This window comes from Cupressus sempervirens, chromosome 3 (genome assembly GCF_028749045.1).
Source record: "Cupressus sempervirens isolate cs-2001-9-10 chromosome 3, ASM2874904v1, whole genome shotgun sequence".
In the NCBI taxonomy this organism is placed as follows: domain Eukaryota; kingdom Viridiplantae; phylum Streptophyta; class Pinopsida; order Cupressales; family Cupressaceae; genus Cupressus; species Cupressus sempervirens.
The window spans coordinates 49,930,406-49,954,773 of record NC_143120.1 but is presented as its reverse complement, the minus strand read 5'-3'; the positions used below and the strand labels follow the sequence as shown (position 1 = coordinate 49,954,773).

General features: G+C 34.6%; 2 protein-coding genes across 11 annotated transcripts in view; one reads left to right on the top strand and one right to left on the bottom strand.

The window, feature by feature from the left end:
* The window catches only part of LOC149564735 (protein VERNALIZATION 1-like), a 306,073-nt gene that overhangs the window by 7,197 nt on the left and 274,508 nt on the right, over positions 1-24,368 (bottom strand). For 2 of the 5 annotated variants that reach the window (XM_089818292.1, XM_089818294.1), the window contains 2 exons: positions 8,064-8,170; positions 7,352-7,745 (listed from right to left, as the gene is read on the bottom strand). The exons of 1 other annotated variant lie outside the window; for it this stretch is intronic. In XM_089818292.1, the coding sequence (XP_089674418.1) occupies positions 7,367-7,745; positions 8,064-8,170 (486 nt within the window). In that variant the 3' untranslated portion in view covers positions 7,352-7,366. Of the gene's footprint in view, positions 1-7,351; positions 7,746-8,063; positions 8,171-24,368 lie in introns of those variants that run through there. 2 more of the 5 variants (XM_089818293.1, XR_016361908.1) reach the window with 2 other exon arrangements.
* The window catches only part of LOC149564736 (truncated transcription factor CAULIFLOWER D-like), a 248,965-nt gene that overhangs the window by 168,121 nt on the left and 56,476 nt on the right, over positions 1-24,368 (top strand). The window contains exon 3 of one of the 6 annotated variants that reach the window (XM_089818299.1): positions 15,456-15,854. The exons of 2 other annotated variants lie outside the window; for them this stretch is intronic. In XM_089818299.1, the coding sequence (XP_089674425.1) occupies positions 15,456-15,578 (123 nt within the window). In that variant the 3' untranslated portion in view covers positions 15,579-15,854. Of the gene's footprint in view, positions 1-9,943; positions 10,537-15,455; positions 15,855-24,368 lie in introns of those variants that run through there. 3 more of the 6 variants (XM_089818298.1, XM_089818297.1, XM_089818302.1) reach the window with 3 other exon arrangements.

The window sequence follows — 24,368 nt, the reverse complement described above, 5'->3', positions numbered from 1 at the left end:
GAGTTGTTCACAATAAATCATTGTGAAGCTACCCAAAGTTTCAAATTTTGTAGATCAAAATTAAAAAACAGTTGTATCAGTTTGATTGGAAGTGTACTCTGCTCGAAGTGAGAACCTTGGAAGATCAATACATTCCTCGAAAGAGGTGGCGACTCTATTTAATAAAGTTTTAGTTGGTAACTCTGCTGAGGGAGAGGACTTAGAAGGAGATGATTTGATTATCTAACATGGACAATATGTACTATGATCAGGAGGCAGATCTATGTTACATCATGGAGGAAGAATACATACACCCCTTAGATGCATTTTTCAATCTGGAAAGATATGAAGGCAAGACATCGGCACATTTATTTATAAGGATGGTGGATTTTTTTAGGAATTACCTTTAGACATCATGCCTTCATGTAAGGAATTGATAAGAAAGTTTTGTGAGTTGGGAATCTTGCCAAATGATCCTGATTTGATTCTTCTCTTCCAAATATTGGATGAAAGTCTGAGTTATATATCTCCTTTGGATGCATATTTGAATTTAGAAAAGCAAGAAGATGAATTTGTAACACAAATCTTCATAAGAATGTTTAATGCTTATCAAGAAATACAATACAAACCTCCATCATCTGATCTTCTCTACAAGATGTAGGAATTAGGCCTCTTATATGATCATCAATTTATTAATTTTCTCAAACTTATGGATAATGAGCTGGTTGTAGAGGAAAATGAATGCGAGACTAAAGTAATATATGAGTCAAATGAAATTTCAGATTCAAATGGAGATGAAAAGTTGGAACATTTTGAAGGAGAATCAACCCATGATGATGCTTGTATGCCTACAGATGACAATGAATGTGAAAATGAGGAAGAGGATTCTCTTAGTGAGGAGGAGATTTCAGCCTTTTTAGATTTAAAATATCAGAAGCATGTTGAGAAAAATGGTCCAAATTTTTTCTCAAATCACCATGGTGAACAAGGTGATGAATCAGTACATTCTAAAGTGGTACTGGATGAAAGAGATGATCATTTTGAAGAATCATATAGTGAAGATGATACATAATTGCATATGGCCTATGAACATGAAGAAGTCTTAGGATATATTGCTGATGAAGATATCTATCTTACTGGTCAAGAAGATAATGATTCCCAAAAGGATGAAATTAGTACACTATTTGATGAAACATTTGGTGATGAAAGCTCTCATGATAGTATGCCTAAATTCTTGATGTACCTAAACCCATTGTTTGAAGAAGTAATAGAAGACATATCTGAATTCACTATATTCTCAAATCTATTATTTGAGGAGGATTTTCCATATAGCCAAGTCCATCAGCATCATAGGGCAGTGCATCTATAACAGGTTTGATGTATGAGCAACCGACTAAAATGATGAAAGAAAGACATATATCAAATGATGGTTGTTTTCTAATATTTGCTAATGGATCAAATTCTACTAAGGTGCAACATGCCATAATCAAAAGAAAGAAGGTGTTACATAATCAGAACTATGTGTTTGATAGAGGGAAGAGTTGGTGTTCACTTTTGGGGGGTCGGGGGCCACCCAATTTTCACCTTTGCATCATGTTAAAGAATGGATGCTTAGTCTGCTTCTCTAGAGATAGCTAGAATCTTGCTATTCTCATAGGGAGCATACGTCCCCAACAAGAGCCACTAATGGAGCCCAATTTTAGTCCCCATTTTTATTGTGAAGAGTGGCATATGGAGAGGAGGTATCATTCATTAGAGTGAAGGAAGAGATGTGAACATCAAAGGAAGTATACAATCCTACAAGATAACATAACCTTCTTACAATATGAGAGATATTTTGATAGTATCTTGATTAAGCAAGCTTAACTAATAAAAGCATACTTAGATTGAACTATACAAGGAATTCACAATCTCCTTTCAGTCTGGGTGTGATAGACTAGAACCGTTGATCATCCTTGGAGTTGCTATATTGATGGCTTGCAAGCACCCATCACAAGACACAGATTGATGTTCATGTTTGTATGATGGTTAAGAAAACCAGCAACAAGGAGAGATTAAATGATTGAGGAAATACGATGCATCTTCCTTTCATTTTGCATAATTAATGACTATTAGTTCCCGTTAAAGGCCTATGTGATATCGTGGACGAACATTATTTAGATTTGTATTCCTTGGTCATGAACGTAGTGGTCCATCTTGGCATGCACTTCCAACACTCTGAAGTGTTAGAAGAATTTTTATACAAGGATGTAAGTGATAGACACAGTCTTCTTGGTCAGGCACTTTTGAGAGTAGCTATATGCATAAATGAAGATATGAATGATAACCGATACTCTTTTCTATTGCTCTCAACCGATAAGAAAATACACAACGACGGAGTCAAAGGCAACAAAATACAAAGGTTGCACCCATCAATGAGAAAGATTAATACAACTTCAATTCAAACTCACAACCTAACCCTAAAAAACTGCTCGACAAAAACTATTACCGAGTGACAGTTTTGCTCGGTAAACATTAAGAAACCGAGTGACAAGAGAGTTTACCGAGTTAGCTCGATAAATGAAGAGCAACTCGGTAGATGAAGAAACAACTCGGTAAACACTATTACCGAATGACAATTTTGCTTGCTCGATAACCAAAGGGATCGAATGACAGAAGACCTTACCGAGAGAACTCGGTAACCAAAGAACAACAACTCAGTAGCCAAAAGATACCGAGTGAGCTCGGTAACCACTATAGTGTGGAGCTCAGTAGAAGGAAGCACCAAGTGAACTCAGTAGAAGAAGGCATCGAGTGAACTCGGTGACCACTGTGAAAAATAAAGACTTTAACAAGACTTCACCGAGTGATGATTTATAACGCGAACAACTTCCACTATTAAAACCAGAACTTGAAACTTCCAAATAAAACTTTTTCAAATGCAATGAATAGAAGGAGATAAATGGATTCAAGTATGCCTGCTTGCTTTCTATTCAACTCGGATTTAAATCATTACAAAATCTGGGAGCATTCGGCTTCAACTAGAAAACCCTAAAATAACCCTAAAACTTCAAACTGGAAAAAACTTCAAAACTTTAAACTTCAAACTTACAGCTCTAATGGCTGCATACTACAATGCCTGGAGCAATCACTACTTCAACAAGACGAATGAAACAATAAAACATTCAACTTATAGAATGATCTAGAAGAAACATGTGCAACTGCAAGCACGAAATGAACTTCCTTTTTTCTGCACTCTGACGACTAGATCTACTAATCACTTCTCTCTTCTTCCTTCTCTACAACTTCTAAGCTCTTGAACTTCTTCTCCTTCTACTAGATCGAATGAATCTAATCATTCCTTTTGTTATACTTGCAAAATGTTTTCCCCCTCATTTCTGAATTCAAAAAAATTTCACCTACCATGCAATAAATTCATTTGATCATTCTGCAAGCCGTCAGGGAGGTAGCTGGGCATTTGGCTCCAGGGAGAAACAACCAACTACAATTAATATTCCAACACCATCGAATACAAATAAGTTTTCCTATGACATCAGGAGCAATTTTGAACAAAGGTTCATTGTATCGTTAGAAGACATCACTAAATAACAAGAATGGAAGTTACACAAGAAAAACAATGAGCCTACTGTATCAATCGTGTCATGTGGAGTCCAGATGGGTTTTTATTTGGAGTTGCTTATTCAAAGCACATCGTGCACATATATACTTCCCATGGTGGTTATGATTCACGATATCAAGCATAGGGAGGAAAACCACTATACACTATTAGTTTATGAACATCTGAGGATATGAAACTATTTAGGACAACCCCTCATGATATTTGAATCTTCCGCTGATGATCTTCATGAGAAACAAAGCTATTTTTTAATAAAGTGTCGATACAAAGCAAGCATATATCAAGATTAATTCAAACACAAAGTCATGAAGTATTCAAATAAATTTGTTATTAAGGTCAATTAAGGGAAATTGATTAAATAAGAGGTGTGATTTATTTTTGAAGATAGGTAGCTTTTAAAGTTAATAAGTCACAACTTTAGAATAATAAAGATATAAAAATGGGATGAATAAAAAACAAGAGACATATCCGAACATTCACACATTCTCAAGGAATATTTTTTATTTATTTATTGTACTGAAGAATAAGGTGTTCAATGTGACTTGTAATATAAATTGATTTATTTTATTTTAATAATAAAATAAAAGTCTTTTGTTTATTTTTCAAATGGCATGGAGATGTAAACTGCAGAGGAATCGTCCTTTGTAATCATTTTTTGAAATTTTGCATCAATTTAAATGTCAGATATTGTGAAATAAATAATTGTTTCCACATTTGTGTCCAGTTTGTCTAATTTAAGATGGCATAATATTTGATCTATCGCATCTCAATTATTTAATTGTTGGTAGTAAAATGTGTAAAACATTATAAAGTTGTATGTGTTAATTCACTGAAGTTGACTCTATTGCCTGGATGAGCAAAGCCACTGGTCTTTTTATTATTGAAGTCAGAAAATCTATAATTTCCTTCCTACAAGCATCAAATTAATTATTATTCAATTATACAAAACATTCAATCCAGCATCCAGTTTTCATTTTAATTGAGCTTGAGGATTTTTCCAGCCGGAGAACTCAAAAAGTTTAAATTCGCTATAGAAAAGCTCTGAACCAAGTAATAAGGTTCGAGGAGAAGGTCTACCCATCTAGGTGTAGTGGAGCCTGAAGTGTAGAGAAATCGAGAAGTATTCTGTTTGTTGGCCATAACTGATTGAGAAGTCCTATTGGAGAAGTGGCAAGCTCTTGGATTTTCAATCTGCGATTTTAGGAACCAACATGATCTTCAAAAGCATTTCCTTCATTGGATGAAATCTTTAAATTTTGCTTCATTGCAGGAAAAAAAAATTACAATCTTTCATGCCGAATCTGCATAATAACTCTCCTATATTTATTTTTTCTGGGAAATAAAAATGAACTTGGAATTTTGAATGACTAAAATACCTAAGTAATAATTAAGTAATCCCAAGTCGGTCATATCAAAACACTTTTTCAACTCTCTCTTAGTGGATTCTTTATAATCATCATTATTGCTAGTGATGAGAAGATCATCAACGTATACAACTAGATACACAATTGATCTACCAATGTTCTTGACAAAGAGAGTTGCATCATCTAGACTAAAATGCTTGTAGTATAATTTGAGGAGGTGCACAGTTAATTTTTCAGACCAAACACATGGTGCTTGCTTCAAACCATACAAAGATTTTACCAATTTACATAGCTTTTGTTCCTGGTCTTTGATAAAAAAAACCTTGAGGTTGCAACATATATACATCTTCCTTCAAATCTCCATTAAAAAAGGTTGTTTTAACATCCATATGATGTATATTCCATCCTTTTTGTACTGCCAAAGAAAATAATGCTTGAATAGTTCCCCACTTGGCCATAGGAGCAAAAGGTTCGGTGCAATCAACACCTTCTATCTGAGCATATCTTTTTGTTACAAGTCTTTCTTTGTGTTTGACAAGTGAATCATTAGCTTTATAGCTGTTCTTACATACCCGCTTGCAACCAAAAGGTTTGGTTCCAATGGGAGGGTCCACTAATTTCCAAGTTCTATTTTTTATTAAAGCATCATACTCTCTTTGCATTGCACTTCTCCATGCATCACTTGTTGCTTCTTGAAATGAAGAAGGTTCATCAACAATAGAAAAATTTAATTCAAAATATTGATACCTTTTTGGAATTTTCTTGGTACGCATTGATCTATAGATTGATTGCTTTGATATTTTATCAATCTCAAGAGCCTTTGAATTAGATTCTTCACAAACAATTTCAGATTTTTTAGAACTATTCTCTTCTCTTTCAACGGGTTCTTAACAAACTATTTCAGATTCTTTAGAATTGTTCTCTTTCATATTATCTTCATTCTCTATAACTTCAAAAGATTGACCTAGAAAGGGAATCCCCCCTTCAAGAGTTGGAAGTTCATCATCCCATTCATGATAGAATTTCGTTGATTGAAATCTATCAAGATGAGAAAGTTGTTTGTCAATACTGTGTGCATCTTTTCAAATTCAAGAAATATAACATCTCTAGAAATAACAATTTTTTTATTCTCCTCATCATATAGACGATAAGATTTGCAAGTAATAGAATATCCCAAAAAAATGCATTTTCTAGTTCTACCTTCTAATTTATTTCTTAGCTAAGCAGGAACATAACAGGTACAACCAAAAACCTTCAAATGCTTGACACTTGGAAGATGGCCATGCCATATTTCATAGGGAGTTTTGCTTTATAGTGAAGCAGAAGGACTTCTAGTCTTTATCTATAGATAGCACAAAGCACTGCTTCTCCCCAAAACATTAATTTAACATTTTTAAAAAATATCAGAGATCTTACCATATTTAGGAGTGTTTGATTCATAAGTTCTGCTATACCATTCTGCTGTGGGTAATAAGGAACAATTGTTTGATGCTTAATACCATTTTTCTGCAAATACTTCTCAAAATTCTTAGAAGTGTACTCACCACCATTATCACTTCTTAGGGTTCCAATATTGAGTTGAGTCTCATTTTTAATCCACAAATGGAAATTTCTGAAGGTGTCAAAACTTTGAGATTTCTCTTTTGATAAATAAACCAAACACATCATGGTATAGTCATTAATAAAAGTAATTATGTATTTGTTTCCATTTGTTGATGGAAAAGGCATATGGCCACACAAATCTGAGTGAATGAGACCCAACTTTCTAGAAGCTCTAAACATAGAATCATGAAAGGTTGTTTACTATGTTTACCTAAAATGCAAGCATCACATTGAAAAATTTATTTTGTAATAGTGGGAAGTTCTTGAATTCCATTTTGTTTCATAATTCTAAGACTATCATAGTTAATGTGACCAAATCTTGCATGCCATAACAAGCTGGAAGAAATATTACCGCCATGCAGTGAGAAATTTGCATAATTCTGAGATCTTGATGAAGTACCTTTCAAATATAAAAGTTTATCATCTTTCACCCCAGTCATTACAATCACATGATCATCATCTCTTCTAATCTCAATAATACCATCAAACATATTTATTAAATGACCTTGCTATCAAATATGCACAAGTGATATTAAATTTCTCTTCAATTGTGGAAGATAAAGAACATTAGAAAGTATGTAATCAGCAAGGCCTGGTAATTTAAGTCTAATAGATTCAATGCCTGAAGGTTTTAACTCAGATTTGTCACCAAAATATACTACTCCATTCACTTGATCATTGAATGTCTCAAAAAAATCTCTTCTAAATGTCATATGACATGTGGCTCCACTATCTAACAACAAAGTATCATTCAAACTAGAACTTGAAGTACTAAAAACTACTTCAATCCCAACATTACAATGTGCTATAACATAATGTGTAGATTCAGGAGGGTTACCTTTGTCTGGTGGCTTCTCTTTCTTGTCACAAATCTTCTCCCATGGAGTTCGACAAAGATTGGCACTATGACCCATTTATCTACATCTATAGTATTGTATAGATTGCCTCTCTTTTTGTTGATAATCCCTATACTGGTGTTGTGGCTGAGAATATTTTCTATCAGCTTGATAATTTTTATTCCCCCTGCCTCTAGACTCTCTTCTTCCATGACCTCTGTTGCTATTGTCATGTTTGGAAGGCTCATCTTTGGATGTTTGCCCCTGTTGTTTTTGTGCAAGACATAAATTCTTCGCATTTGAAAGTGACTATTTCTTCCCAAATGCTTTTTCTCTCTCTGCAATCTTCTGGACAAGTTTGTTAAATGTTATATCTTTCATCTTTTCACTAGCTTGAAGAGATTCAAGATAGTGTGAATAGGTAGGATAAAGAGCTTTAATAAAAGCAGTGAATTGTAAATCTACTTTTACACCTGTGGCTTCAATATCATAAAATAAAGCCCTAATTTCAAAGGCTAACTTTATCGGATCATTATCTTTCATTTCTAAGTTGAATACCTTCATTAATAATTGAATGATTTCAAGTTCTGAATGAGAATCATACAAATATTTGAGTTTTTTTAATGCCGCAAATGCACTCTTACAAGAGATTAAATGTCTACTTACCTCTTTAGTAATGGAGGCAGCAATGAGAGCATAAGCCTTTTTGTCTTTACTCTTCTAGATGACGAGCTCATTTTCATCTTTAGGCTGCTCCGACTCTTCATTTTCATCTTTCCTTTCACAAATATCATCCCACAAATCATTAAAAATAAGAGTATTTTTAACTTTTTGAAACCATTCATGGTAATTCTCTTTACCAGAAAGAACTATTCCAATGATTGAAATTAAAGAATGCATTGGAATTGTAATTCAATCTAAATTCCTTTTCTCCAAAAGCTTGGCTTTGATACCACTGTAATAGGCCGAAATAATGTAAATGAAATGCACACACCGGCAAATTTATTATAACAAGGGAATATATACAACCTAAAAATTGTTCAAGCAGTTGTGTACAACTATATAAATCATTACATTAGTAAATTGCCGGAAAACTACTTCCTAAAAAATAAGTAAACTAAAGATATCCCGAAGGATTAGTTAGCAGAAGCCCAATCTGGTTATGGGTGTGAAGTCTTCGTGTAGTTGTGGTAATGTAAATTGTGGAAATGATACCCTTCAAGAAATTGATATTATTTGGGAAGTTCTTAAAAAAAGGATGAATTCTAAATAGTGTGCAATGAAAAAAAATTTGAAGAACGTATTGTACTTGATCTTATGTAATGAGTGCATCCCATATGCCTCCGTAGATGGATTATTTTTCCATATGAGCTCAATAATTATTGTTCAGGATAACATCTCAGAGATGGTTTCACGGTCATTAAAATATATTTTCGCTAAAGTCTTTGAAGGGTTTGTGGTAAGCCAAAACCACTTGTTTGGTTGGAAAACCTAAAAGTCTGTTGAAGGGTTTGTGGTGAGCCCAAACCATTTGTTTAGGTGAAAAACCTAAAAGTCTATTGAAGGGTTTGCCGTAAGCCAAAACAACTTGTTTGGGTGAAAAACCTAAAGTAAAGGCTTATATTGTAAATGGGTACAAGGCTCAATGTCGGGACCTAATCCATCTGAATTTTTGGAGAAAATTATTTAAATTTCTTCTTGTAATTTCTCCCACATAAAGATGCACCACTGGTAGAAATTAAGGAAGGGAGTTGGAAGAACTAATTGCTCAGCCTCCACCTCATCAAGTTGTTATAACTGAACTGCTGTTGGTCAAGAACCTCATCACAAATCTTTCCACCTGTTCAAGACATGTCTAGTTCTTAGCATACCTGCCCATAATCCACGTATGAATTCTAGAAACTTCCTTTTCATTGCCGAAGCTATGTAATCTGTTATTTTGTGTGCAACCAGATTTATGTGAATATTTAAATTTATCTCTTTGTTATCTGCTGTCACCATTTTTTTTCTAGTTCTATTTTTCAATATATGCACAATTCTTTGTACTTTGTTCATGAATGAAAAGCTATGTTTTGGCCAAGTGAATTGTACTATTCTTCTCATACAAGGGAGAAATGTTCTCATTTTCTGCATAATTATTGTTATAGCAACAACATTTGCTTAGTGTTGGCGTAAACCATATTCCATTGTTTGTTTGGTTCGGTAATTGTAATAACTATCCTCAACGGCCTGCAGATAACATTGTATAAATTTCTCCGTAATGTTATTAACTAAGATGAATAAAAATTCAATGCATTTACCTTTACGTTAATTTTTGTATCAGAGCCTATGTTGTACATGTAAAACTGCATGCTTTTATCTGTGCTGAGCACCAAATATACTGCTGTCTGAATCTTACGATCAGATGAGTGAAGTAGATGTTAGATATGACATATTGGTGCTAGCATTGATTGTTATTGGCGTCAAAAAAATCCAATACTAATATTCTGTTGGTATCAATTATCGTGTAACATTTTTTTGATATATGTCAATCAAATGGATGATAGTATGCTCAGACTGGCAGAAGCATTACTCCGACTGTAGACATCCCCCAATTTCTGTTCATATTGGTCTTTGTGAATCCAGTTAACTATATCAGCTCTCTTGGCGGAAATTTCCTGATACAGTTCGGTTGGTCATCACCAAGAGCATATATGACAGAACAATCTACATTCCCTGCTGATTGGCCAACTTGTGCGCCTATTTTGGTCTGCTTATCAATGCACGTGTTGACTCTTGGACGGTTGATTAGGATTGGTGCTGATTGTAACAGGCCAAAAAGATTTACTACAGAGACGGATTTTTATTAAATAAGGTCCAAACTGTTGAGACAATTGGATTAAAACTATAGAAATAGTTATTAAATTAAACTAAACTACTTTCTAGAGAATTAATAAAATAAATATTTTCAAGGATTAGTTCTCATTCCTCCCTTAATTTGAACGGATATTTTTCATGTCAAGTAGCATTGGGAATCCCTCAAATTGATGCATCCCAGTGCTTTGGTAAAGATATCAACTATGTGCTTTTCAATGGAATAGTATTTCAACTGTATGGTTTTGGCCTCAACATAATGTCAAATAAAGTGATATTCAATTGATATGCTTTGTTCAATCATAAAATCTAGGGTTCTTGGCCAATTGTATTGCAAAACTATTATCAACAAATAAATGTGCTGAAGTTATTTGTTTTTCCTTCAAGTCATCAAGGATTTTCCTAAGCCACAACATTTTTTGTGGCTTGAGCTGCCACTACATATTCGAGTCAGCAGGATTTGATTGTTTCATTGATCTCTATGTGATATAAGTTGATCCTAGAGTCGTCAAATAACCACAAGTAAATACCCCATTTTCTTTGTCACCGAGTCAGAATAAGCAGTAAGATGGAAGTCTGAAACTTTTGAATATTTTATGTCAAAACTCTGAGTTCTTTTTTAAATATTTAAATACTCGTTGTGCTGCAGTCCAATGTCCTTCACATGGTTGATGCATAAATCTGGACAAAATAAGTGTTTTTAGGACTCTTTTACCTGTTTTATTTTCCATATAAGGATTTTTGTAAGGTTTGGCAACCTTGGGAGCAAGTTTGAGGGTCAAACACTTGAAGAGGCAAAAGTTGCTCAAAAATTGTAAATGTTGCCATTGACAACATTTTGTTGCATTTGAGCAACTTTTCAGTTGGAGCTTGGTAACTGTCTGAAGTAGTTGGGATAGGAGTTAGGATGTGTTTATAAAGTCATCCTCAACTTTTTTTGTAAGGTTGGAAGTTTGAGCAATTTTAGGTGTACAGACTAAACAACAAGTTTAGAATTACAATTTATTATTTCTGAGCATTTTGGTAATTCTATGGATTGAGATTGTATTGGTGATATGTAGAAGTGTTAGAAGGATTCATTCTAAGGTTTTTTGCATCATTAGTTTGTGATTTTATAAGTTTCTTGTCACCTAAATAAAATATTTTGTTTTCTGTCTTACTGCTGTTCTGAATTGAGTGATTGAGAAAAATGGGGTCATAGCTCCTCTTCCCACTCTGGGGCTCTATACGGTCTCTTCGAATTAGGAGGGTGACTCTTTGTACATACTGAACAGTGAAGGAGGTGCCCTGGGAAGCAAGGCAAGTGTTTTTGTGGTGATACCCTAGGCGAGCCAAAAATGCATGGCTAGGGATCATAGTATACAATAGAGGTGATAGGAGTGGTTGAATGTTTGTGATACTTCAATCCGAGCTTGGAGTGAGTTGAAGGAAGGTGTGGTGAAGCCCCAACTTCAATGGAAGGCTTTGGTGAAAGTTCTATGGAGGGAAAAACGTACTTGTTATGAGACAACGTGGAAAAACCCTTAAAACCCTTGGGTTTAGGCTTAATTTATGGTTGTATTGTATGAATAGGTTGAGAAACTTAGACCACTAAAATATTTGAGTTCTCTGAAAAGGGTGCCTGGATCAATGGTTTATTTGACCCCTTATTAAGGACTTTTGCAAGTTATTCGAGTGTTTCTTCATTTGGAGGGCTAATTGCTTGTAGCCTTTTTACAAGCAATTTTGTGCAATTCAATGTGTTTCTTGGAACTCGTTTAGGGTTTCATTCCCAAATGTGGTAGTAATTTTTGGGAAGTGTCTTAGTGTCATCTGAGATACCTATACTTCTATTTTGGGTGTTGATCATGAAGGTGGGGTGGTTTGTTGACTTAGTAGAGAGGAAGCAATAAAGCCAAAGAAATCATAAGAAGTTGTGAAGGCATGGTTGATCTACCTAGTTGGTGTGCACTAGTTGAATGGACTAGGACCTCAGTGTTAGGATCCTAAGGGGAGTAGGGTGACTAGCAACCCTATTAGGTCAAGAGAAAGACCTAAGGAGACCCTAGAGGAAGCTAGGGTAAGAGCACGACTTTGTGTCACATCAAAGTGGTATCAGAGCAAGTTAAAGACTTGGGAAGGAGGTGTATGTATGTAGCTACTAGAGAGTCAATGGGTGAGTCAATTATGGTGACTAATATAGAGCTAGCTAAGGAAGTTGATGAGAAAAAGGAGAAGAATAGACTCTTGAAAGAAGCCTTAGCAGAGGTAAAGGTAAAGTTGGATGTAGTTGCTGATGCAACCAAGAAAAAGGAAGAAGATAACATTGACAAGGGTAAAGAGGTGGCAGAGGAAGATGTTTTTCCTAAACCAGACTCTATCTTGTATGAAGAGCCTTTCTTGAAGGCCATACAAGCCCTAAGAGGGAATTCCTTAGAAGGTGTACCACTATTTAGTGGGAAGATGGACATAAATGTAGTGATGGATTGGATAGATGGGGTGGAGAACCATCTTCAATGTGAAGGGGTGTTAGAGGTACAAAAGATTAAAGTGGCCACATCAAGACTTAGAGGATCGACATTGACATGGTGGAAATATGTCCAAGATGAGAGGATTAGTATGGGCAAGAAGCCTATAGCCAATTAGAATGCAATGGTAACCAAACTAAGGGAGAACTTCCTACCAAAAGACTATGAGATTCAGCTTCATAAAAGGAGGCAAGGACTAAAACAAAAAGATTTGGATGTGGCCTCTTATATAGAGGAGTTTCATAGATTATGCCTTAGATCCAAGAAGCAAGAGAATGAGCCAATAAAAGTGGCCAACTTCAAAGACAGAGGCAAGGGAAGAAATCAGATAGGACAAAGATGAGGTTACCAAGGTAAACGTAATAAGCAAAGGAACCAAGGTAAGAACAAGCTCACTTAGAAAGCTACTGAAAGCACTCCTAGAGGGGGTTATAGTAGAACCAAAGAGGCTCTAATAGGGGTAGAGGATCTAATAGAAGTAACTCATACTTTTCTAGTACGAAGTGTTACAATTGTGGTCAATTAGGTCATCCAACATATAGATGCCCTGAGAAGCCCTCTTCTTCAAACCATGACAAGAGAGTGACATACACACAAGAGGATAACTCAAGCTGTAAGGAGAATGAAGTGCATCATATAGAGTCTAAGAAAGGTGAGAACCTTATATTTAGGAGGATATTAATCAAGAAACCTACTCCTGATGAACCTAAGCATGGGAGAGCTTTATTTAGGATCAGATGCAAGATCCTTGGGAAAGTTTGTAAGGTGGTGGTGGATTTAGGTTATACTAATAATATAATATTAGAGGAGGTAGTTGAGAAGCTTAAACTAAGTTACCCCATGTGAATCCATACAAGGTGACTTGGCTCAATAAAGGTCAAAGTATACTGGTGAATGAGCAGACTTGGTTTGACTTCACTATAGTAGGGTACAACGATACGCTATTGTGTGACATCTTAACCATGGATGCTTTCCATTTGTTGCTAGGTAGGCTCTAGCATTATGACAGAGAAGTAGTGTATAATAGGAAGGCAAACTCCATATCATTCAAGAAGGGAGGAAGAACTTTTAAAATTCAATCTTTGTTGGAGATAGAAGAACCAAAGAGTAAGGTGCCTAGTGTGTTGTTATGTAGTGGGGAAGAATTGATTAAAGGTCTTAAAGATGAAGAGAGCCAAGGCTATGTAGTGGTGTTGAAGTCCAAAGGACAAGACAAGACAGTCAAGGACCCTTTGCCTACAGAGGTTCAAGCATTGCTTGAAAATACAAAGCATTGTGAGTGATGGCACTCCTTCTACCCTACATCCTAGAAGAGTCATAAGCCATCAAATAGACTTTGTTCCTCATGCATCCTTACCAAACAAAGCAGCATACAAACTTACTCCAGACCAAAAATTGGAAGTAGCAAGACAAGTGCAAGAGCATATGGACCAAGGCCTGATCAAGAAGAGCATAAGCCCATGTCTACTCCCTATCATTCTAGCATCCAAGAAGGGAGGAAAATAGAGATTATGTACAAACTCAAGGGCTATAAATAGGATCACAATTAGGTATAGGTTTCCCATTCCTAGGATTGAGGATCTCATGGATTGTCTTGGAGGAGAAATGTACTTCACAAAATTGGACTTGAAGAGTGGATATCACCGAATCAAGATTGAGGGAGATGAGTGGAAAACAACATTTAAGACAATTTATGGTCTTCATGAATGAATTGTGATGCCATTTGGCCTCTCAAATGCTCCTAGCACATTCATGAGGCTCATGAATGAAGTTCTTAAAGACTTCACTAGAAGGTTTGTGGTTGTATATCTAGATGATATACTCATCTTCAACAAGACAAAGGAAAAACATCTTACATCCCAATTTTTGACCTAATTTGACATATAGCCGTTGAGGTTCAAATGAAGTTAGTTGGCAGTTTAATTTGTTATATTCTAGTAGAATGGTAAGATAGTTAGTCATTATGATTTCAAGTGAAGACAACATGTTAGTTGATCATTAATCACGAATTCATGGAATTAAGAAGATGGTTAACCGTTGTGATTATTTAAATAATTTATTATGATGCTATAATTTAACAATGGAGAATTTCCTTTTGGGAGCATGTTAGTGGGGTGGAAGCATTGTCAGAAAAGAATTAGGCAGGAGCATCACCATTACTAAGCAGATGGGTAGAGGACCTAGCGACTTGGATCAAAATACATCTACAGGACCTGCATGAGTTATTTATTAAATAATTTAATTAATATAATTGAGTTGAAATATAGAACGTATCTTAAAGGATTTTAATTTATCTTTCATCATATTATTTTTAATAATTATTTATATACATGCACATAATATAAAATTGATTTGGCATCATTATAATTTAATAATTTAAATAAGTGATTATAATAATGTTCAAAATATAATAATGTTTGGAATTATAATATTCGAACTATAATTTCTTTCTTTTAACCGATTAACACTTGGCATGAAAATTGATTTAATATTTGACAATTTGAATTGTATAACCTTTCAACTTTATTTTCCAACCTTTTATTTATCTTTCCTTCTTTTTGATTTAATCAGTTTAATGCTTTGGCTGTTGGAAGCAGATGAGCCAAGTTATTCTTTTATATTAGAGTCTTATGATTGTATCAGCTATCCATCTTTTCCCTCTCTAATTTTTGGTGGCTATTGGCTCTGTTTGTTGAAGGAGGAACTGAGTATGCTTTTCAGATTTATTCCTTGCTCTCCGCAACCCATACTGTCTACACGTCTTCATAATCGCGGCTCTAAGAAGGGAATGAAGTATTTCTTCTTGCCGCGAGGGTTCTAGAGTAGATAGAGTGTCACGCAAGGCTTTATTGAATTTTTTTTAAAATTCTCTTCCACTTACTATGTTTGTGTGAATTCTTGATTACCATAAGAACCAAATAGTGGAACCATCACACCATGTTTTGATTCCTATCATACTACTATGCCAGCTGTGAGCCTTGATTATCATATGAAACCAACAAACCTTGTAGTAATTTATATTTTATTTTCCATAACAGTCATGTATCTATTTTACTGAAACCAATATAAATATAGACTAAATCGTGATGGACAGTAATAGATTTCTAGTTCTTGGAAACTGTATTTATATCATAGATGTTTCTTTATTCATAAGAGTGTATCAATCATGTATACAAGATATGGAAATGCAATGATAACTGTGAACAACTAATTCAGCTCAAAATGTAATACATTAATTCATACCATGCAAAAATAAAAATATTATCATGAATCTAGCACCGAGGAAATTCTTCGGCAATGATGCTAATTTAGGTGAAGAGGTGTTAAGCAATATAGTGGATATAAACTTGTGAGCACCAGAGAGTCACTGACATGGTAGCCTAAAATGGTGAGGTGTAGAGAGTCTACACAAAAAATTCACACAATACTTGCTAAGTCCAATCTGATACTTTTTGAATCTTTCTTTATTCTCATTCCTCATTGTTGTACCAAAAGTTAGTGCTCTACTTTATATGTTTACCTTAATGATAGTTCATGATAGTACAATGCTAATTTTATCATTCCATGTCTTTTATATATGAGTGCATCAATTCTTGTTAATGTCATGCTTTGTAGATGATTTTCCAACATTAGGTAAAGTATTGTAAATCTTGATTTATTTTTCACTGATTATAATATCTACTTTCAGTCAGTACATAATGATAGGTTAGAGAATGAATGAAATATGTTCCAACTCTTTTCTTTTCTGATTGGATATTCATCCTTAGCTGGCTAGGCATAATAGTTGAGAACTATATATACTCTAATTGTTGGTTTCCTGAAGTACATAAGAGATCAATCTTCAAGTATCCTTGTGAATGCATCATTTATGAATTCAAATAGTAGTGTTTAAAAACCTGTTTGTTTAAGTGAATCATCATCAATGCACATGCTATCACAATTTTCTGAACATATTCAGAATACTTTTAACACCGAGGAATTCACTGATAGTGAAGCCATGAAATGATGAAGAGGTGGAGCTTATCTACAAGAACATGGAAGAGAAATCAGTTATGATTAAATTAATTAATTAAACATTCAATTTTGAAATCTTTAATGAACATAACTGTGTAATCACAGATTGTGAAATGTTGGATGCATGTATGATTGACAGAACCGGTTGTTCTGAGAATTCCTAATACTTTGGATTTACCCGACTGTGTAGTCAAGAAAAAGGGCGACGAGGTGAAAGAGAGCAATCTGTAATAATATGAATCGATATAAGATATGACATAACAATGTTTATCATTTTATGAATTAATTAATAACTCATGCATATTCCTGTTGTTGTGATCTCTTGTTGCCAAGTCGTATGGTGAGTTAAATACCAGGATGCGCAATTATTGGCAAGATGACCCCTATCTATTCCAAGTAGGGAGGGCCTTTCTCGTTAGAGATTGTGAGGGGATAAGATTTGGTCCAAGGTTGGGTGGTTAAGCCCCTTACAATGTTTTCCCTCTCCCAAAGATGTCAATCATGAGTCAGGTAGAGATAAGCTATGCAGTCAATTGTTTAGCGAAAACAAGTATTATCACTTTTATTTATGAGGAGGTAAGATTAAATTGAGTTATTTCATTATTACTGTTATTTTACACCTAGATATAAGAGATAGATTCATGGATTGTTTTACATTTATATGAATATTGAATATAAGTATATTTTTAAATCTTGAGATACTGTCATAGTTAAGTAATCAAAAGGAAAGGAATCTAAAGTCCTAATTGAATTTGTGGTAGCAGAAGCCCTACTTGAATTAGTGGTATTGGAACCCCTAATTGAATTTGTGGTAGCGGAAGCCCTATTTGAATCAGTGGTAGAAAAATCCCTAATTGAATCCATGGGGAAGCCCTATTTGAATCAGTGGTAGCACAAGCCCTATTTGAATCAGTGGTATCAGAAGTTCTAAATAAACCGATGGTAAATGATGCCCTAATTGTTACAGTGGTATGTGATGCCCTAATTTTAAATATAGTGGTATTTAATTGTGACCATCATTTGTTTTTGAGATAGTAGTTTTTAGATGATAGTCGTCATGTGAAATTGTTATAGTGTATTTGTGAGCTAACTCGGGTGGTTGCAGAAGCATCCCTAGTTTGATTTTGATCTTAGCTTTCTGAGGTATGTGGTTTTTAATTTCTATAGTAATTTCATTTGATCGTATTTCAAGTTTATAGTTAAGAAATTTTGTCTAACTAATTTTAACGATAAATCTTATTCACATGAACATGAATGATATAATTGTCTGCTTATGAAACGAAGTAATAACTATATTCTTTGAGTATGATAGATGTTAATTTAGACCCGAGAAACCGGATATTATAGAGCATATCAAACATATAGAAGTAGTATTGTAGAAATTTCATGAGGAGATGCTATAAACCTTGAGAAGCATGACTTCTTCAAGCAAGAGCTTGTGTACTTGGGCTTTATGGTGTCTAAGGGATTCTTGAAGATGGATACAAAGAAGGTTGTTTCTATCCTTAACTGGTCATCACCTACTACAACTACTCAAGTAAGATGTTTTCATGGTCTAGCTCAATTTTATAGGAAATTCATTAGGAATTTTAGTGGCATATGTGAACCTTTGCTAGATACCATAAAAGGTGGGGTCAAGTCTAAGTTCAAGAGGACCTCAGAAGTAGACAAATCTTTTGAAATGTTAAAGAAGCAACTAGTTACCCAACATATTTTTCAATTGCCTAGTTTTGAGAAACTTTTCACCATAGAGTGTGATGCAAGTGGCTTAACAGTAGGGGGAGTGTTGTGTCAAGATGGTAGGCCAGTAGCCTTCTTTAGTGAAAAACTAGATGAAGCTAAAAAGAAGTATTCCTCCTATGACTTAGACCTCAATTCCCTAGTCCAGTCTCTCAAGGAGTGGAGGCATTACCTATTGCCCAAGGAATTTGTTGAATTCATTGACAATCAAGCTCTCAGCTACATCGGTATTCAAAAGAAGTTGACTAATAGGCACTTGAAATGGATGGAGTACTTACAAGCTTTCACCTTCACAATCAAGCATAAGAAGGGAAAATGAACAAGGTGGAAGATGTATTGAGCAATATATTATTAATAGTCCAAGAGGTTCAATTGCATAGAATTGGGATAGATAGCTTCAATAGTCTCTACAAGGAGGATGAAGACTTTGTAGAAGCATATAAGGTATGTTTTGATTTTGAGAACCATTTCCATAGAAAGTTCTCATAATTTACCTTACAATTTAAGGGTAACCAGTTATGTGTACCAAGGGGCTCAATAAAGGAGAACCTAATTCAAGAAAATCATAGTGGGAGTCTCAGTGGACACTTTTGTGTCAGCAAAACCTTAGAAATAGTCCAAATATTCTACTATTGGCCTAAACTAGTCAGAGATGTGACTAAGTATGTGGAAAAATGCATGTTATGTATAAAAGCTAAGGTTGGTATGAGTAATGAAGGTCTTTTTCAGACCTTATAAGTTGCAAATAGACCATGGGAGTGTATGACCATGGACTTCATAGTAGGACTGCACAAGACAAAATAGGGTTATGAAAGTGTCTATGTATTGTTGACAGGTTCAGCAAGATGGGGCACTTCATTCCATGCAAGACTACCAATGATGCAAACCACATTGCACATTTGTTCTTCAAAGAGGTTGTGAGGATTCATGGACTTCCATTGAGCATTGTTTTAGATAGGGATGTAAAATTCATGAGTCACTTTTGGAAGATTTTATGTAGCAAACTTGGTACAAATCTTTCTTTTTTATCAGCCTACCATCCCCAAACAGATGGTCAAACTGGGGTGGTAAACAGGGTGCTAGGTAATCTCTTGAGGTGCTTAACTAAGGAGTATGGGTAAACATGAGATGTCTTATTCCCCAAGAAGAGTATACTTACAATGATAGTCTCTTTGAAATTATGTATAGAATGTATCCAAGGGGTGTGTGTGAGTTCAGGGGTCTTGGAGGAATGGAACATAGACATGGACATGTTGAAGATTTTGCCGAAACAATGAAAGAAATCCAAGAGAAAGTTGAGAAGACTATACAAGATAATACTAAAAAATTTAAAGCCAAGGTAGATAAAAGAAGGAAAGATATTTAGTTTGTTGTTTGAGATCATGCCATGGTACATTTGAACAAATCTAGGTTGCAAAAGGGTGTGCCAACTAAGCTCCAAATGAAAAGAGTGGGGCTTTGCAAAATTTTGGCCAAATATGGAGCCAATGCCTATAACATTGATTTACCATCAGATTTGGGATATCTCCTATCTTCAATGTACAATATTTGGTTCAATTCAAGCGTACAATACCTTAGAGCAGTTGGGGAGTTAGTGTTGATCTAGAGCCTATTGTAGAACATTCATCTAGCAAGTTGGAAGTTGAACAAGTGTTGGATTCTAGAGTTAAGAAGGCAACTAGGCACCATGTGTACATGGAGCACTTCATCAATAGGAAGGATAAACTTGATTAAGAAGCAACTTGGGTTGCCAAGGCAGATCCCAACAAGGCATGCATCCCCCAAGACCTATTGTCCATAGCAGTGACATAGTTTTGTTTTGTGGGGCGGTATCGTGCAGGGGCACCTAGGTAGGCTAATGAAAGACCTAGGTCTCCTAGGGTATTTTGTCTTGTAGTGGTGCTACCCACACCACTAGGTGAATAATAGGGCTAACCTAGTCTTAGGTTGAAGTGAGTTAATGTGAGCAAGTTTCATAAGGACTAAATTGCTCATAGTTGATTAATTAGGTTTTATTGAGCATCTTTTTGTTTTCAAGGGTAGGATGGCCAAACAAGAATTTTTAGGACCTTTTTACTTGTTTTATTTTCCATTTAAGGATTTTTATAAGGTTTGGAAACCTCTGGAGAAAGATTGAGGGTCAAACACTTAACGAGGCAAAAATTGCTCAAAAATTATCAATATTGTCATTGACAACATTGACAACATTTTTGTTGCATTCAAGCAAATTTTCAGTTGGAGGTTGCTAACTATTTGAAGAAAATGGGATGTGTTTATAAGGCCATCCTTGACCTTTTTGGGAAGGTCAAAAGTTTGAACAATTTTGGGTGTACGGACTAAACAACAAGTTTATAGTTAAAAAAAATTATTTCTAAGCATTTTGGTAATTTTATGGATTAAGATTGTCTTCGTGATATGTAGAAGTGTTAGAAGGATTCATTCTAAGGTTTTGTGCATCATTAGTTTTTGATTTAATAAGTTTCTTTCTACCTAAATAAAATATTTTATTTTTTGTCTTCCTATTGTTCTGAATCAAGTGATTGAGCAAAATGGGGTCATAGCTCCTCTTCCCACCGTAGGCTCTGTAAAGTCCCTTGGGATTAGGAGGATGACTCCTTGTACATACTAAACAGTGAAGGAGGGGCCCTGAAAAGTAAGGCAAGTGTTTTTTTGGTGATTCCCTAGGCGAGCCAAAGATACTTGGCTAGGGATCATAGTATACAACAGATGTGATAAGAGTGGTTCAATATTTTGTGATACTTCAATCAGATCTTGGAGTGAGTTGAAGGAAGGTGTGGTGAAGCCCCAAAATTAATGGAAGTCTTTGGTAGAAGTTCTATGAAAGGAAAAACCTACTTGTTATTAGACAACCTGTTAAACCCTTAAAACCCTTGGTTTTAGGCTTAATTTGTGGCCATACTGTATGGACAGGTTGAGAACCTTAGACCACCAAAATATTTGAGTTCTTTGAAAAAGGTGCCTGGATCAATAGTTTATTTGACCCCTTATTAAGTACCTTTGCAAGTTATTTGAGTGTTTCTTCATTTGGAGGGCTAATTGCTTGAAGCCTTTTAATAAGCAATTTTGTGCAATTCAATGTGTTTCTTGGAACTCGTTTAAGGTTTCATTCCCAAATTTGGTAGTAAGTTTTGGGAAGTGTCTTAGTGTCATTTGAGATACTTATACTTCTATTTTGGGTGTTGATCATGAAGGTCGGGTGGTTTGTGGACTTAGTGGAGAGGAAGCAATAAGGCCAAAGCAAGCATAGGAAGTTGTGAAGCAATGGTTAATCTACCTAGTTGGTGTGCACTAGTTGAATGGACTAGGACCTCAGTGTAAGGATCCTAAGGGGAGTAGGGTGACTACAAACCCTATCAAGTCAAGAGAAAGGCCTAAGGAGACCCTAGAGGAAGCAGGGTAAGAGCAAGACATTGTGTCACATCACATACTTTAGTGCTTCCAAGAGTTCTTGCTTTAACAAATGTTTTGTCCAATCTTTCAATTTTCTTTTCATTCACATTCCCATTCCTTGCAATTTTGTTCACATTCATATTAAAGTTCATATTCCATGATCTCATTTCACGTTGTTCATTCTAGAAAATCTTGTCCCAAGTTGTTGCAAATTTAACATGCTATAAGATTATTTCCATATCCAGGTCCAAACTAATTAGTTTTAAATTTTCAATTCGTAGAAATATGTTCAAAATCGTTACATTTAGAACATGTAACTCCATTTCTTATAAAATTTATTGCTCAAAATGGTATACTAGCTATAGGGTTAGTAATTTCATTCATTCTATTATTATTATTATATCTAGATTTCCTACATTCATTAAATTTATGTACATAAGTAAAACAATTATAACAATAACTAGAAAAGGGTTTAGTAATTCTTCATGTTACCAAACTGATTACATGTAAAGCATCTTTTATTAAGTTATTTCTTTACTTCTTTAGGTTATTCAGATTGATTAGGTACTTTCTTGTTGAGATCTCCATGCTAACCAGGTTGTTGGTACACTAGATCTTGTTCCTCAATAACTCTAGATCCTTTAGATGATTCTCCTTCAACATATCCATTCCCTATTTTGTCTCCAACAAATCTTTTTGCCATAATCTGCTCATCAAGATTCTCAATGCTTGAATATAACTTCTCCAGATGTTTCTTGTTTTGTGTAAGTTATCCTTTTATAATAGTGTTATACTTCTCAAGTTTTGTATATTCTAACTTTGAAGTCTCAAGTTCAGATGTCACCTTGGTAAGCTGAGATTTCAGATCTGCATTCTTAGATTTCAAATCTAATCGACTTTTCTTTTTCATCTTCCATCATACTTATCTTCAAGTTTTTAGTCTCAAGGAAATTACTTCATTATCCTTGATCTGATCACGTGACTCTTTCTTCTTTGATCTAATTGATTCAATGTTCTCTTTCATTTTTTGAATGAAGTTTTGTGTATCTTTAAGTTTGACCTTTAGTTTATTCCTATCTTTTGTAATTGCATCAAGTTCCTCAAGATTCTTTTGCAATTGATCCATATCCATAGAGATCCCACTGAAGTTGTTAACTCTGCTCTAAGTAACTGGGCTCAGATACCAATTGTTAGAAATATGAAATATTGAGTGGGATGGGGGGGCATGAATCAATGTTCCAATTTTTTTTGCCAAACTATGGATATTATTAACAATATTTTAACTTGCATATATGATCAAAAAAGTAAGCATAATAATAACACAATGCTACTCATAACACCATTATTTATTAACTAGGAAGACCCTGACCAAGGGAAAACTTTGATGGGGATGGTACCCACAAAATGATCTACTAATTAAAAGTATCTTGCGAAAATAATTGACCATGTTACAAAGTCTCGGTAAATGCAAGAAGTTGAGTACCAAAATGGCAGAAGACCTTGAGGAAAAACCATTCTTGCTAGAAACAAGTACCTATTTATTAAAAAATGGGTACCCGCTTTAGGCTCGGGTGTCCAACCATACCCAGTTTTTTTCAAAATGCATACCCACTAACCATTATTTTCAAAATGAGTACCCATTTCAAAATGGGTACCCGTTTCTAAAAAATTCAAAAATTGAATTTTTGGCGCATGAAAATTCATTTTTACCTACTTTTAGAAATGGGTACCCATTTTGAAATGTGTACCGATTTCTTAAAATTCCAATTTCAATGTCATGGGTGGCCTTGTGTTTTGGCTTGGCATAGGCTTGGTAGGACCAAAAAAAACCAATTACAGTACTCTCTGTCTAATTTCTAAAAATGTAGTAATATGAGTCATTTTAGAATTTGTACAATATTTGTCAAGCTAAATTTGTACCTAAACTTCAAATAGTATGGTTAACTAAAATTTTAATAACTTTTTTGATTTTATGTTTTTTGAAACACGAATTGTATGTAATCAATGTACATAGAATGCACTTCAATATTTAAAAAGAATTGAAAAAAGGCGCAGTTTTATCAAATTATGGTGGTCTTACACTAGAGGTTTTCAAAATCCCTTTTATGGTCAAATAAAAATTTATGAAAAAATTCAATAAAAAAATAAGGAAAAATATTCTCATCAGTCTTTGGTGTGTTAGGTAACTTTTTCCAAAAGCAATTAAAAAAAATCATTTTTTTCTCCAAAAATGGTAGTTGTACACGTGTGTGGTATGATCTTGAAACATGCATTTTGAAAAAGTGGATTTTTTACACGCTTACCAAAATATAATTTATACCATGTGGGTATTCCAACAAATTACATATTTGAAAACTACACTCCAAAAACTATATTTTTACTAGTGAAGTTTTTTGAGATTCAATTTTGATGTGCCTCAAATTTGGATATTAAATGACAGAAATTT